General features: G+C 55.3%; 1 protein-coding gene across 1 annotated transcript in view; it reads left to right on the forward strand.

The window, feature by feature from the left end:
* Positions 1–14,590, forward strand: part of arhgap39 (Rho GTPase activating protein 39) — a 52,182-nt gene that overhangs the window by 20,206 nt on the left and 17,386 nt on the right. The window contains exon 2 of the mRNA XM_084692966.1: positions 12,589–13,017. Within this exon, the coding sequence (XP_084549092.1) occupies positions 12,589–13,017 (429 nt within the window). The remainder of the gene's footprint in view (positions 1–12,588; positions 13,018–14,590) is intronic.

The following is a 14,590-nucleotide window of genomic DNA, read 5'->3' on the forward strand; positions in this document are numbered from 1 at the left end:
AGACAGAGAGAGAGAGAGAGAGAGAGAGAGAGAGACAGACAGAGAGACAGAGAGAGAGAGAGAGAGAGACAGAGACAGAGAGAGACAGACGGAGAGACAGGGGGAGAGAGAGAGACAGGAGGGGAGAGAGAGACAGGGGGGAGAGAGAGAGACAGAGAGAGAGATAGAGAGAGAGACAGGGGGAGAGAGAGAGACAGGGGGAGAGACAGAGAGAGACAGAGAGAGAGAGACAGGTAGAGAGAGAGAGACAGGAGGGGAGAGAGAGACAGGAGGGGAGAGAGAGACAGAGAGGAAGGAGGGACACCTGATACTGGCAGCATATGCTCCAGATCGCAGTCTGCCATCGTCAGCCTGGTAAAAGCATTGATCCTGGGCCTGGCCTTTCCCTTGGTCAAGACAATAATCACCCCCCCAACAGCATAATGCACTCAGTCTCAGTTCACGCAGCTTGTTAGCCTCTCACAACAGCTCCGGGCTGGGCTGTCGCAGCAGCATGCAGCATCCTGGGAGAAACCCTTGATATAACACATTGGATAAGACCCTGTCATTCCCCTCCCCTATCCTCATTTGGCCTTTTGCACCCCAGTGGGGGCTGCTTTGGTCTCCTGCAGTCCATTCACTGCTGCTGGTCTTGTCCTTGCACTGGCACACACAGGATTCTCACCCTCTCTCCCTGCCTCATTATCTCCGAGCTCCCTGTTCCCATCCCCTGGATTTGTGTCTCCATGGCGATTGGCTGACTGCAGTGACCCACCGAGGACAACTCATTAGTGAGTTACCAGTGACTGGTAAGGCCGAGGGAGGTAGACATAGAGAGCGAGAGAGAGAGAGAGAGAGCGAGAGAGAGACCAAGAGAGAGCGAGAGACAGAGAGGCAGACAGACAGATATACAGACAGACAGACTAAAGAAGTGAGAATGTATGTAATGGTGTCATGCTGGAGTTGGTCTCCATATATCCACCTGTTGTCTGAGTGGGAAGCTGCAGTCTCATTCTGGAGAAGAAGGATCATTTATGGAGCCAGGCCTCCAAAATTGCCTCTCCAGGGTAGAATTTGTGTGTGTGTGTGTGTGTGTATCTGTGTACACCAGCAGTATTGATTCTTTGCTTTAAACTGTGTGTTTAGAAACGCCCTGTGTGTGCGGAGATGTGTGTTTGTGTGTGGGGGTTATAACCAGAGCATTGATGCCATGCAGCTGTGTGGCTGTTTACCTGACTGATGTGCCTTTGGTCGCCCCCAAGCTGATGAGTTTTAAATGAAGAGATGGGAGGGATGGAGGGAGAGGGGGGGAGCGATGAGAGGGGGAGGGTGAGATGAGAGGGAGAGGGAGGGAGGGGGGCTGGCAGGCCGGCCATAGAGGAGTGGAACAGAAGAAGGGCGGCCGTCACACCTCACTGAGCTTCGTAATGGAAGAATGGCTTCTCTCTCTCTCTCTCTCTCTCTCTCTCTCTCTCTCTCTCTCTCTCTCTCTCTCTCTCTCGCTCTCTTGCTCTCTCGCTCTCTCTCCTCTCTCTCCCCTTCTCTCGCTCTCTATCTCTCCCCTATTACACCTATACCCGCGCTGTACACCGTATATCTCCCCTCCTGTCTCTGCTTGTCCTTCTGGGGCCAAAAACTGAGGCGTGAGGGAAGAGGTAGGTGGAAGACAGCAAATCTGATTCTCTGTACAAAAATGAAAATGTTCTTGTATAACTGTGTCATACCTGTTTGAACCTCGACCCCCCCCATCTCAATTTATCACGTGCACACACACACACACACACACACTCACCTCTCCGAAGTGATCATCCCAGCGCTATGGCTGTCCTCTGAACCCACCAGCCCTCGCTCTTCGGTTCTCAATTTCGATCTCGGCTCCAATCAAAAACGCGCCCCTACCGCTCAAGAAACAGAGGAGAGAGAGAGAGAGAGAGAGAGAGAGTGAGAGAAAGATGGAGAGAGGGGGACCAGGAAGAAGGGCAAAAACACAGATAGAAACCCCAGAGAAGTGCTCATCCTTCCGTGGGATTGAAAGATGGCTGGCGCCGGCGTGGTTTTAATCCGCTGCCTCCAGTTCATTATGGATTCCGCCCGCCCGTAATGATGTGGGCTGCTTGCCAAGACACAAGGTGGAACCCTACTCTATTTGTCATTCCCCTTCCGGGGGGGGGGGGGGGGGGGGCGTAGAGGGCGACGCACACCTGTGGGGGCAGCAGCAAATGTGTGTGTGGAGGGTGTGTGTGTGTGGGGGGGGGTTAGTGTTTCCTGTGTATTGATTTCAAACAACGGTGGATTTGGAGTTGAGCCGGGATTGGTTGGAGAGCGACTGTCTGTCTGTTGGTCTGCAGGACTGTGAAATGGAGTTCTCTTTTACGACAGGCTCCATTAATGCAGTGTTAGAAACCGCCGATAACAGGGTAGCCTAATTAAAGCCGATCTCCTATTGGCCCGTACACAGGTTTCCAGGACCCTAACCATCTCACGTGCCGCCCTCCAATCAAATCGTTGGCCGACGTTGCTTTTCGTTGACCAGCTTAACCCGACAGACAGCTGTGTTCGTCTGTTTCGAAGCGTTCCGTGTTTGTCGAGTCGACGGGCGCTGTGGAAAGAGGCGTTTGTTTGTTTTTGTAGAGCGGGCATCGTCGCTGATCCCGGCGGAGCGCAAAATATGCACGCGTGAGCCGAGAGAAAGCTGCTTATCCGGACAACGGCGCGTGAATCCTCGGAAGACCACGAATCCCAAAACCGCCTGGTGCATCAGCTGTCCCTGCCCACAGAGGATTAACACACACACGCACACGCACACGCTGCATCACTTGTATGCCTTGTAAATCGTCATTAAAAAACGACCCTGCCAAAAACCCTTTTAGTGGGTTGTCGTTGCTGTTAACATGCTTAGTGTCTCTCTCTCTCTCTCTCTCTCTCTCTCTGTCTGTGTGTGTGTGTGTGTAACGTGTGTCAACATGAGTCATGAGATTAGAGAATCACTAGCACCACTCTGACCGTCCTGCTGGGGCATCTGGGAATGTGCATGTTGGCATGTTGGAGGCGAGCGGGGAGTTCGGCCAGGGGAAGAGAGGGAGGGAGAGGAGGGAGGGAGGGAGGGAGGGAGAGGAGGGAGGGAGGGAGGGAGAGGAGGGAGAGGAGGGAGAGGAGGGAGGGAGGGAGGGAGGGAGGGAGGGAGAGGAGGGAGGGAGGGAGGGAGGGAGGGAGGGAGGGAGGGAGGGAGGGAGGGAGGGAGGGAGGGAGGGAGGGAGGGAGGGAGGGAGGGAGGGAGGGAGGGAGGGAGGGAGGGAGGGAGGGAGGGAGGGACTGGGAACTGAGGAAGGATGATCAAATAATGATGTGAAGGGCGGACGCCCCTCCTATCTCTCAGGCACGCACACACACACACACACACACACACACATCCCATATCTGGACACCAGGGAGGGCTTTACTCCCCCCCCCCCCCGCCAGCAATGACCCAGTCTAATCTCGGTCCCACACACACTCACACACTGCAGCGTCTTACCACACGCACACACACACACACACACATACTTTAAGCAATATCTCTTTGCCCTTGGTTTGTTCTTTGGTGAGGTTGTGTGAGTCTATCTCCATGGTGACACATATATCGCCATGGAGACCTGGGCTCCAGACCTGAGGGTAGGTGACCGGACATAGAATATTATGGAGTGGAGACGTAAAAGATCAGAAATATGATGGCCGACATAAAAATAGCATGGCCGACACAAGCCGAGCATATGAACTATGTGTGTGGGTGTTGCCTTGCATCATACACTGTAATTGGAGAGGGGTTGTTTAGCGTAGAGATTTGCTGTGTGTGTGTGTGTGTGTCTGTAGTTTCGACTCACTCAATTTCCTTAAGTCCATTACAAGACGCTGCTCTCTCTCTCTCTCTCTCTCTCTCTCTCTCTCTCTCTCTCTCTCTCTCTCTCTCTCTCTCTCTCTCTGAGTACTGGGCGAGCATGGCCCTATTAACGAGCATGACATTTGTCAGCATTGATCCTGTCAGGATGGCTAAGCGTGGACCTGTGTGTGTGTGTGTGTGTGACTGGAGAAATAAGTGACCGTGCATTACACACGCTAAGCACATGCACGCACACCTCCTCAATCCATCATACACTGTGTCTACAGGGCTAGCTCATGGAATCTTGAATCTGCCCTTCCTCGCTCTCTTTCTCATCCTCTCTCTTTCTTTCTGTCTCTCTTTATCTCTCTCTCTCCTCCTTCCGCCCTCTTACCCTTCTGTCTTGTTCAGAGTAGGGAAGTTAAATTATTTTATACAATTTCTTATAATGCAGTTAGACCCCCCCTGCCCCTCCCTTCCCCCCATTCCTCATATGACAGCCATAGGGCAGAATACTAATCTGTTACACACAACCCACACACCCACACACACATTGTACATGTACACACGGCGCAGCGCAGGCATGCACGTACACACACACACACATTGTACATACACACACACACACCCTGTGGAGTCTCCCGCGGGACCCCGCCTCCTCATCACGCTGCTGCTGAGCAGGAGACTGTTCTCCCATCGCGTCTAATTAATCATTTTGATCACGCTGACGCGCCCCGTGTTATGCTACGCACGCCGCCGTTCATCTGGACGAGGCCCGGGGCTGGGGTCGCGGGACGTGCGGCGACCGGGTGGGGCGATCCGTGTTTTCGTCCCCGCTACGACCGCAGCTCCGACTAGCAAAAAACCAGCGTTCGTTTGTAAAGCTGTTATGACGTCCCCCAAGCACCTGGGCCGCGGATGGTGCAGTCCGGTCTCTCGGCAACAAGGGGGACGGCCGTCCAAACAGGGACACGCGTCGGGAAGGGAGCCCCGATTTGAAGAGGCGGCGCGTGTCAATGTCGTCGTTTTCCGTCTCAGTCTTTGGCCCGGTCGACGGTAGTAAACGCCCAGAGGCCCCAACAGCATGTGTTGACGTTGAATATCAATATATATGCAGGCCCATCGGTTCAGCCCTGTTAATAATTGATTCGTGAAATCGAAGCCGCGTGAGTTGTTGTTGTCGTAGGCCGGCTTTTTATTCCCCCCCCCCCCCCCCCATGAATAAATTCCATTATATCAGAGTGGAGTGCTCAGCACATTTACTGCACAGCCTCGCTCCTCAGATGTCAGAAGCCTGTGGGGGGGGGGGGGGGGGGTTCCTCTCCAACGTTCTACTGGAGCTCCTACCAGGGATGGTTGTGGAGATTTGCTGGTGCGCTGAGAGACTGCTCCCTTCTCTCGCCCTCCCTCCCGCACAGAGCAGGGTTTGGCCGCACACGCGGCAGAAAGGGTGTGGTGCAGTAGATACAAACCTATCTCCCTCGCTCCCTCTCGCTCGCTCTCGCTCCCTCTCGCTCTCGCTCGCTCTCTCTCTTTCTCTGTCTCTCTCTCTTTCTCTGTCTCTGTCTCTCTCTCTCTCTCTGTCTCTCTATCTGTCCCTCTCTCTCTCTGTATCTCTCTCTCTGTGGGGTGTCTCTGGGATCCCTGCAGGTACAGCAGGGCTGGGTGTAGATGCGGTATCCCCAGCTCCCACCCTCTCATTCTCGGCACAATATTCATTCAGAATCTGCATAGATCTGCATAGTCAGCCCTGCCCTTCTCCCTCTCTCTCTCTCTCTCTCTCTCTCTCTCTCTCTCTCTCTCTCGCTGTCTCTCTCTCTCTGCAACAAGCTCTGCAGACAGACCAGTGTGCAGGGGAGGAGGAAAAGATGGGAGCGGGAGGGGTTGAGGTAGCTGAAGAAAGGATGAAAGTAGGAAGTGTGGAAGAGCGTATTGGAAAGAGGGGAAAAGAAAGAGCGAGCTAAGATTCAGTGAGTCCACCTTCCAGAAGCTTGCAGGTGTGGGGTGGGGTGGCCCAGCAGGGTGTCTGGTCGGACCAGTTTCTCACAGAGCCCAGACGAGCTATGATCCTCCTAGTGTCCGACAAGGAAGGATAGACGGAGTATAGAAGACAGGATGGATATAAAGAGTGAGGTGGTAGAAGGGAGAGGTGGTGGATAAAGATAGTGTGGAAGCTCTCCTTTTCACGCCAATTTCTGTCTCTCTCGTCACTCTCTTCCTCCCTTTCTCTCTCTCTCTCTCTCTCTCTCTCTCTCTCTCTCTCTCTCTCTCTCTCTCTCTCTCTCTCTCTCTCTCTTCATCGCGCTTTGTTCTTTTACCGAGTGACAAGCGAGGGTGGCCAAAGCTGTGGTCTCCATGGGAACAGCGCCGCACGACCATTTAGTAAGACCCGGTCTGAAGTTGCAGGGCATCCGCTCAGGAATCCAGACTTCCTGGATTCCAGGCGGGGCGTGGCGGAGGGGGGGGGGGAGGGGGCTGAGTCACACCCTCAGAGCCGGTCGGCAGAGTGTGGCGTTCCAGCCGGCTGTTCCCTGGGCCAGGTGACACGCTGTCCGTATTCTGTGGCGTGTTTTTGGCACAACTGTCCCACACTATCAGGTCCCAGTGTGTTATCAGTGCTCTGCTCGGATTTCTAAAAAAGACAGGGATTTAGTCGGTCTGTCTCTGACGAGGAATAGAGGATGTAAGCGGGCTCATCCATCACCACTGCTAAACACCATTCACATGGAAATCAGACAAGACAGTGGTGTGTGAGAGAGAAAGAGAGAGAGGTAGGGCAAGAGAGAGAGAGAGAGAGAGAGAGAGAGAGAGAGAGAGAGAGAGAGAGAGTGAGAGAAAAGAGAGAGGACAGAGAGAGAGAACGTCGCAATTGTTATTCAAATCCATATGGAAATGTCACGTCGTTTTTTTTTTCTTCCCCCGTCTACCGCGTCGAGGAGGTACGTCACTCCACCAATCCCGTCTGCTAGTCAAACACCGGGGGGCCTCCGATTGGACGGGCGGTCAGGCGTCCTCTGCCGGGGTCAGCAGGGGGGGTCAAGGGGGGGCAGCAGGTGTGGTTTGGACCCGGCAGTAGGACTCGAGACTCTTGCTGGCGTCTGTCGTCGAGGCGACCAGGTCCTGATCCAGGTGCCGTCCACTCCTGTTCCAGCGTGTGGCCCGGTCTCCCCCCCGGCGTCTGTCGAGTGCAGCGCCTCTCGTCTTTGAACGCGCTCTCAGACGGCTGGAAGCAAGCAAACGCACCAGCGTAATTGTATTAAAGCGGTCTCCTTTGACATCTAATGTAATCAGTCGTTTTCTCGGGCGGTGGTGTTTGGTTACGGAGGAGGCGGACGCCGGCCCGCGTCGTGACTCTTTCGCGCTCTGGCGAAAACCCCCCCCCACGCGTTTTTCCTTCGCCAGCGAGATTCTTCTTCTCTGATTGTACGTCTGCGTCCCAAAGAAACGGGCTGGTCTCTCGGCCCATTCCTGGAACGCTGACTCATTGCTATGGGTGACATGCTTGTAATACACACACACACACACACCACAGATACAACGCCACACTCACACCTACAGAACATAGACCCCCCCTCCCCCCCCCCCCCACACACACACACTCCTGTTCGAGGGCCCGTCCAGTGTTATGACTTGTTTCGAAAAGTTTTCCAAGGGCTGTTTATCTCCAACACAGGTAGGAATAACAGTGAGGTCAAGAGGGAAAAGGCTCGGAGGCTGCAGCTAGTGGTGTTGAATAATCGAGTGGTCTGTGCCGTCCTGTGTGCAGAGCCCCCCCCCCCGTCTCCCCCGGCCTGACTGACTCATCTCACTCACCACGAGTGAAGAGCTCTCGCTGGAAGGGAAATAAGCAGGATTTCAGCACATATTACATCTGCCCACGCACAGCTTCTCGCTCTAGCTCTCTCTCTCTCTCCTTTTTCCCCTCTCTCTGTCTCCCTCTCTTTCTCGCCATCTCTCTCCCTCTCCCTCCCTATCTCCGCAGTCCTCTGTCACACACAGCGATGATCTGAGATGCGATGCTGTTTTCCATCTGCCTGCTTCATAGTGTACATGACAAGCAGCAAATTGGGCTGCTTGTTTTATGTGTGTGTGTGTCCACGTGCATGTCAGGCTTCCAAGGGGAGGGAGGGGGGTGATGTGGATTCTGGGTTGTTTCATGTGTTCCTCCAGATGCACTGTGGGAAGGTTTTTATGTGGATCGGCGCATGAAAGACACCCATCTTGTTATGGGCCCCTCTCTGTGAATTAGCGCGTGTGTCGTGTGTGTGTTGTGTGCGTGTGTATGCAGGGGGGTGGTGCTAAGTGGCAGCTGTTCTCCCAGCACCACCCAAAACCCCCTTTGAGTGAGAAGTGGTTGAGGCCTGGGGACTTTGGTAAAGGGTGTGATCCTTCTGAGACACACACACACGCACACGCACACTTGGGCTGTGCTCGTGTGTGATCGTATAGCAAGCCCCATCTGGTGTGAGAAAGGAGCCTGTCATTGTGTGGGTGTGAGTGTAGGCTGTGTGGGTGTGTGTGGGTGTGTGGGTGTGAGTGTAGGCTGTGGGTGTGTGCGTGCGTGCGGTCTCAGGGTGTTCTATACAGTACAGGACGTGGAACTCCTCCGGTCCCTGTAGTCCACCTGTCAGGCTGCGAGACGGATCATCCTGGGATCAATTGACCTCCATCCGAGTAGATTACTGTACTCGCCGCAGAGCTGTCCCTCACACTGACGAGTGTGTGTGTGTGTGTGTATTCACGTGTGTGGAAGGGGTGTGGGGGGGGGGGGGGGTGGTGTTAATGGGTCTTTTCTGAACCTCCCCCTCATTAATATTTCACAGGCCTGATTGGTTGGGACAGGGGCTAGAGAGAGGGTCTCCTGGCCTTCATGCACACCCCCCCCCCCCCCCACCACCACCACCCCAGAGGGACACTTGAGAGCTGGGAGTGTGGGGGCCCCCCGACTAAAGTGGCCCCCAAAGACAGTGCTCCACACCCACTCACGCATAGAAACACACACTCCCCACCGCACCAATAAAAGCCGCCCGTGCATGCAGCCTTCTCATCGAGTCTGCGCACTGCGCACGCGCCGCCCAATCCCAATCGAGGGGGCGGCCGGGGAAGGGAGGTCGGTAACGACGCCGTCATTGAATAGACTCGCTCTCGGAGCGCCAGCCATCCCGGAGCAGTGTTTACGGGCTGGGGTTGGGTGGAGAGGCGCTGTGGAGGGGAGGTAGTGTTCCCTGGTGTAGGACCCTGGATGAGAGGGTAGTGGTCTCCTGTCTGGCCAAGGCTTCCTCCCACGGTAATGGAAATCCTGTCTGCGGTGCTGACACACACTCAGAGCTGGACTGCAATGTGGCCTACTCAGCTTTAAATAGCCGCTCCGAGTCCAAGTGACCCTCCCCCTCCCCTCACCACTCACACACACACAGACACACACACACACAGTTGTTTCTCAGCACACTTCGCCCTGTCTTTCTCTCGGCGTGTTCCACTTGGTTTTTCCCCTTTTCTGCCTTTGTCCCTCCCTCCCTCCATTCGCTCTCCCTGCCTTTCTCTCTCCCTCTCCTTCACCCTCCCCTCCTCCCCTCCTCCCCTCCTCCCCTCCTCCCCTCCCCTCCCCTCCCCTCCTCCCCTCTCCTTCCCTGTCCCTCCATGCCCTTCACTCTCCCTCCATCCCTATCCTTCTCTCTCTCTCTCTTCCCTCCCCCCTCTCCCTCTCTCTCCCCTCCTCTCTGCAGTGCAGGGGCAGAGGACGATCGCGTCCCTCGCCCCCTTTCCCGTCCGGCCATGCGGAGCGCGGTAGAGGAGGAACACACACACGCAGTACTAAGGCTCGGTAAAACACGGAAGCTAACGAGGCCCGAGCCGCTGGCTGGCTGGTTGACCTCTGACCCCTCTAGGCCTGGTCTGTCAGGGTCAGCTGAGCTCGCTGACATCAGAGGAGGCCGGAAGGACGTCTCAGTCTCTCTGCATGCACCGTGTGTGTGTGTGTGTGTGTGTGCGCGTGTGTGCAGCTCTTTGGCGTGGTGAGGCTAAGCCCATTAGCAGGACGCCTCAGTGTCGCTGGTGAGTCCTGGTTCAATCCAATCATTCCAGCCTCTCTGTTGGCCAACCTGAAGGGGCTTCTACACTCCTGCTGTCTGTGTGTCTGTGTGTGTGTGTGTGTGTGTGTGGTATTAGTGCAGGGGGGTTCAGCAGGCAGAACGAGAGTATATGATATGATTAGTGTTTGTGGCGGTGGTGGTGGTGGGGGGGGGGGGGTTGTCTTCAACCCTCCCCACCCTCACCCACCATCCCCCTCTCCTCCCTAGCCAGGAGTCCGGGTTGTGGAAGGAGCCCCGAGCGGTCGACATGGCCGCCGTTGGAGGCTCCGCCCTCCGGCCACCACACACGCACACGCTCCCCAGCGGCACACTGTCAGCCAACACCCACGCCGTGAGCAAAGCGTGAGCAGATGTGTGTCCAGGACACAATCCCACAAAGGAGATGGAGGCGAGGACAGGCTCTGATTGGTCCCTGTTATAAAAGTGGATTACAGTGATGGTTTACCCCCCCCCCCCCCCACCCCCTTTCCCCCTGTAATCAGATTAGATTAAATTAGGGGGGAGGAGGGTAGAGGATTAACAGGTCCTAGCAGAAGCTAATGAGAGGATGGAGCAGCGGGGATTTTTCCAGCTGCCTCCTAAATCTCACCTCCAACATCACGCACGTACATCTGATGCTGAATGTGGACGTCCTTCCTGCCTGTGCTTCTCTCTCTGTCTGCGTCTGCCTCTCTCTCTCTTTCTCTCTGGGTCTCTATCTCCCTCTCTCTCTGTCTCTCTCTCTCTCTCTCTCTCCGTCTCTCTGGGTCTCTCCCTCTCTCTCTCTGTCTCTCTGGGTCTCTCTCTCTCTGTCTCTCCCCAGGTCTCTGTTTCCCCCTGCTTGCCTCTCAGGGTGAGTCACTGTTGCTCTGTATTCCAGTAGCATTCCACTGGGCTTATCCAGCTGTCAAGGATCAGCTTCAGCTATCTGTGTGTGTGTGTGTGTGTGTGTGTGTGTGTGTATCTGTCTGACTGTGTGCGTGTGTGTGTCTGACTGACGTGTGTGTGTGACGCGTGTGTGTCTGTTTGACCGACTGTGTGCGTGTGTCTCGCTTTTAGTGTCTATATTTGTGTGAGACTGTTTGTGGGTGGGTGTGTGTGAGGGTGAGTGTGTGTGTGTGTGTGTAGCGAGGTGGTACTTATCTCGGAGTGTCCCTGTGGGCCAGTGGCAGCTGCAGATCGGCCTGTACGGCATGTGTTCACATACGTGTGCATGAAGGCATGTGCGTACGCCTATGTGTGTGTGTGTGTGTGCTTGCTCTTCCTACGCCAGTCTGACTGGTTCAGGCCTCCGCCCACCGCCCCACACCACCAAGGCCTCCGCCCTGCGACAGCGCTGTGTGCCTGGGACAGGGGCAGGCTAGGCTGGGCTGGGCTGGGCTGTGTGGAGGTGCTGGCTGGCTGGCTGGCTGTGCTGCAGGCTGCGTGATGGATGGAGCTCCTAACAGACGAGGAGGGGTGAGGCTGTGATGGCAGCTGGAGACACTGGAGCAGGGACGTGAGAGTGCCCCTCCTCTCTCTCTCTCTCTCTCTCTCTCTCTCTCTCTCTCTCTCTCTCTCTCTCTCTCCCTCCCTCCCTCCCTCCCTCCCCCCTCTCTCTCTCTCTCTCTCTCTCTCTCTCTCTCTCCCTCTCTCCCCCCCCCTCTCTCTCCCTCTTCCCCTCTCTGTCTCGCACTCTCCCTCTCCCCCCCCCCCCTCTCCCTCTTCCCCTCTCTGTCTCGCACTCTCCCTCTCCCCCCCCCCTCTCCCTCTTCCCCTCTCTGTCTCTCCCTCTCCCTCTCCCCCCCCCCCCTCTCCCTCTTCCCCTCTCTGTCTCTGTCTCTCCCTCTCCCCCCCCCCCTCTCCCTCTTCCCCTCTCTGTCTCGCTCTCTCTTCTCTTTCTCTATCCCCGTCATTCTCTCCTGCTGACCCCCCCCCCCATTCCTGGGTGCTGGGGGCTGAGTGGTGGCGGTGTGTGTGTGTGTGTGTGTGTGTGTGTGTGTGTGTGTGTGAATGCAGGCAGGCAGGCAGGCTGGCTGGGCAGTGACGGGGGGGGGTGGAGAAGGCCCCCGAGTGAGCCTGTCATCTATCACAGCGTACAGCAGGCCAGACCCAGCAGTCTGGAGGGTGAGGAGCCTCGCCCAGCCTCCCTGCTCCTCACACACACACACACACACACCTGCCGGTAAACTAGGCTAAAGATGGGGGGGGATGAAAGATGGAGGTAGGGATGCTGGGGTAGAGAGACTGAGAGTTTGCTAGTGTGTGTGTGTGTGTGTGTGTGTGTGTGAAAGAGAGAGAGAAAGGAAGGGCCGGTAAAAGAAAGAAGGAGTTTGGGCATGTGTGGTGGTGTCTGGGAAAGAGAGAGAGAGAGACAGAGAGAGAGAGAGAGAGAGAAGAAAAAAAATCCTAAAACCAGAGCCAGTGGATCCAGCCAGCTGCTGGCAGCTGTCGTTAGATTTGACCCAGTCGGGCACCCTTAGGGAAATGAGCCATCCAGCTCTCCCTCTCTCTATTACATTACTCTCCCACCCTGTCACACTGGCATGACACAGCCAAGCTCCCTCACGCTAATTGCTCGCTTCGACTTCCTGTCTCGCATCGCCGGTATCCACGGCAACGCCCCCCCCCCTACCCCTCCGGCCCCTCCTGCTCCCCTGATTCTGACCCCCCCCCCCCCCCCTCCGTGTCCCTGTGCCGCAGGCTGGAGTGGGTGGAGATCATCGAGCCGCGGACGCGCGAGCGCATGTACGCCAACCTGCTGACGGGCGAGTGCGTGTGGGACCCGCCGGCGGGCGTGCGCATCAAGCGCACGGGCGACAACCAGTGGTGGGAGCTGTTCGACCCCAACACGTCGCGCTTCTACTACTACAACGCCTCCACGCAGCGCACCGTGTGGCACCGACCTGCCGCCTGCGACATCATCCCCCTGGCCAAGCTGCAGACGCTCAAGCAGCACACGGACGCCGCCGCCGCCGCCGCCACGCCCCGCGGCGGGGGGGGAGGAGGGGGAAGGGCGTCGGCCGACAACAGCCCGGGGAGGAACAGCGGCGTGAGCAGGGAGGGGAGCACGTCGTCCTCGCTGGACCAGGAGCTGAGCGACAAGCAGGCCAGCCGGGAGGAGACGGACAGGTGAGCAGACCGACAGCCGACCTCTAACCCTGACCTCTAACCCTGACTTCTAACCCTGACCTCTAACCCTGACCTCTAACCCTGACCTCTAACCCTGACTTCTATCCCTGACTTCTAACCCTGACTTCTAACCCTGACCTCTAACCCTGACCTCTAACCCTGACTTCTAACCCTGACTTCTAACCTTGACCTCTAACCCTGACCTCTAACCCTGACCTCCATCCCTCAACTCTGACCCTGACCTCTAACCCTGACCTCTAACCTGAGAATGGATGGGGTGGAACATACTTACCTAAAAAACGTAACGTAGAGACCTTCAATCCTCAATTTTAGCATGTACTTACAATATATTTAGATTTCCTGTGGAATAATACCTCATTACAAACTAACACGTTGTACTGCCCGTGCAACTCCAACCCAACAATGGGTTGAGACACTTTTCATAAATCGAACCCTGACCACAACCTGACCACTAACGTCCCTCAGCAACCACTCATGGTTGACGGGTCGAACGCTGACGTTCAGACCACAGGTGAAGTGGAACACGGACCAAAAGAAAGGACAAGTCACTGACTGCGACACGTCAAACACAACCATGCTAGGATGTCAAGTCCCGTCTTATTATATCTCTCTGTCCACCATTAACTTTGTCATCTCTTTCTCTCTCTTTATATACCTCTTTGTCTCTTCATTGTGCTCTTCCTCTCTCCTTCCCTCTCTCTCTCTCTCTCTCTCTCTCTCTCTCTCTCTCTTCTCTCTTTCTCTCTTTCTCTCTTTCTCTCTCTGTCTTTCTCTCTCTCAGCCTCTATCGATTGAACGATTTCTCCACTCTGAATGGTTCTTTCACCTTCAGTGTTCCTCCTCCTCTACTCACTCAGTCTCCCTCTCTCACCACCCCTCGCTCGCTCGCTCCCACCGTCTCTAACGAGTCCGTCTCTCGCTCATTAGCTGTAATCTGCTGCAGTTGGCTGTGATTGGTGGACATGGTTGGCTGGGGTCGCAGTGTCCTGTACATGTGTTCTCTGCTCCTCTCCCTGCCAGCGGCGACAAGAGGACACACACACAGTCACACACACACACACAGTCACACACACTTACACACTCTACACTTACCTAACACTGTCCCTTCTCAGTAATTCAAACCACATACAAGCGGTTAGATCAGGCTTTTATGAAGGAATCACCCAGAGCCTGGCTTTACAAATGTGGTTCAGTGCTGGGAAATTCTTGATAGTCTCTAGTGTTCTAAGGTTAAGTCATTTTGAGATATGTTGTCCTTTTTCATCATGTCATGTTTTCGGGCTACGCCTTTTTTCTTCAGTCATGTGGAATTTGTAGCCTCCTAGGGTTCTGTCACATTGGAAAAAGGGATTTACTTAAGTTCAGGGATTTGTTTTTTTGGAAAATGTTAGTTGGTTAATGTTGGAAGCGTTGCAGTCAGCTCTAGTTCCGTCATGATGGAAGCTTTGGTCCTACTGTAGCTCCGTGGGTTGATGGAAGTTGTAGTCCTAGTGTAGCTCCGTGGGCTGATGGAAGTTGTAGTCCTAGTGTAGCTCCTTGGGCTGATGAATCT

This window comes from Hypomesus nipponensis, chromosome 26 (assembly GCF_054491055.1).
Source record: "Hypomesus nipponensis isolate SF chromosome 26, ASM5449105v1, whole genome shotgun sequence".
In the NCBI taxonomy this organism is placed as follows: domain Eukaryota; kingdom Metazoa; phylum Chordata; class Actinopteri; order Osmeriformes; family Osmeridae; genus Hypomesus; species Hypomesus nipponensis.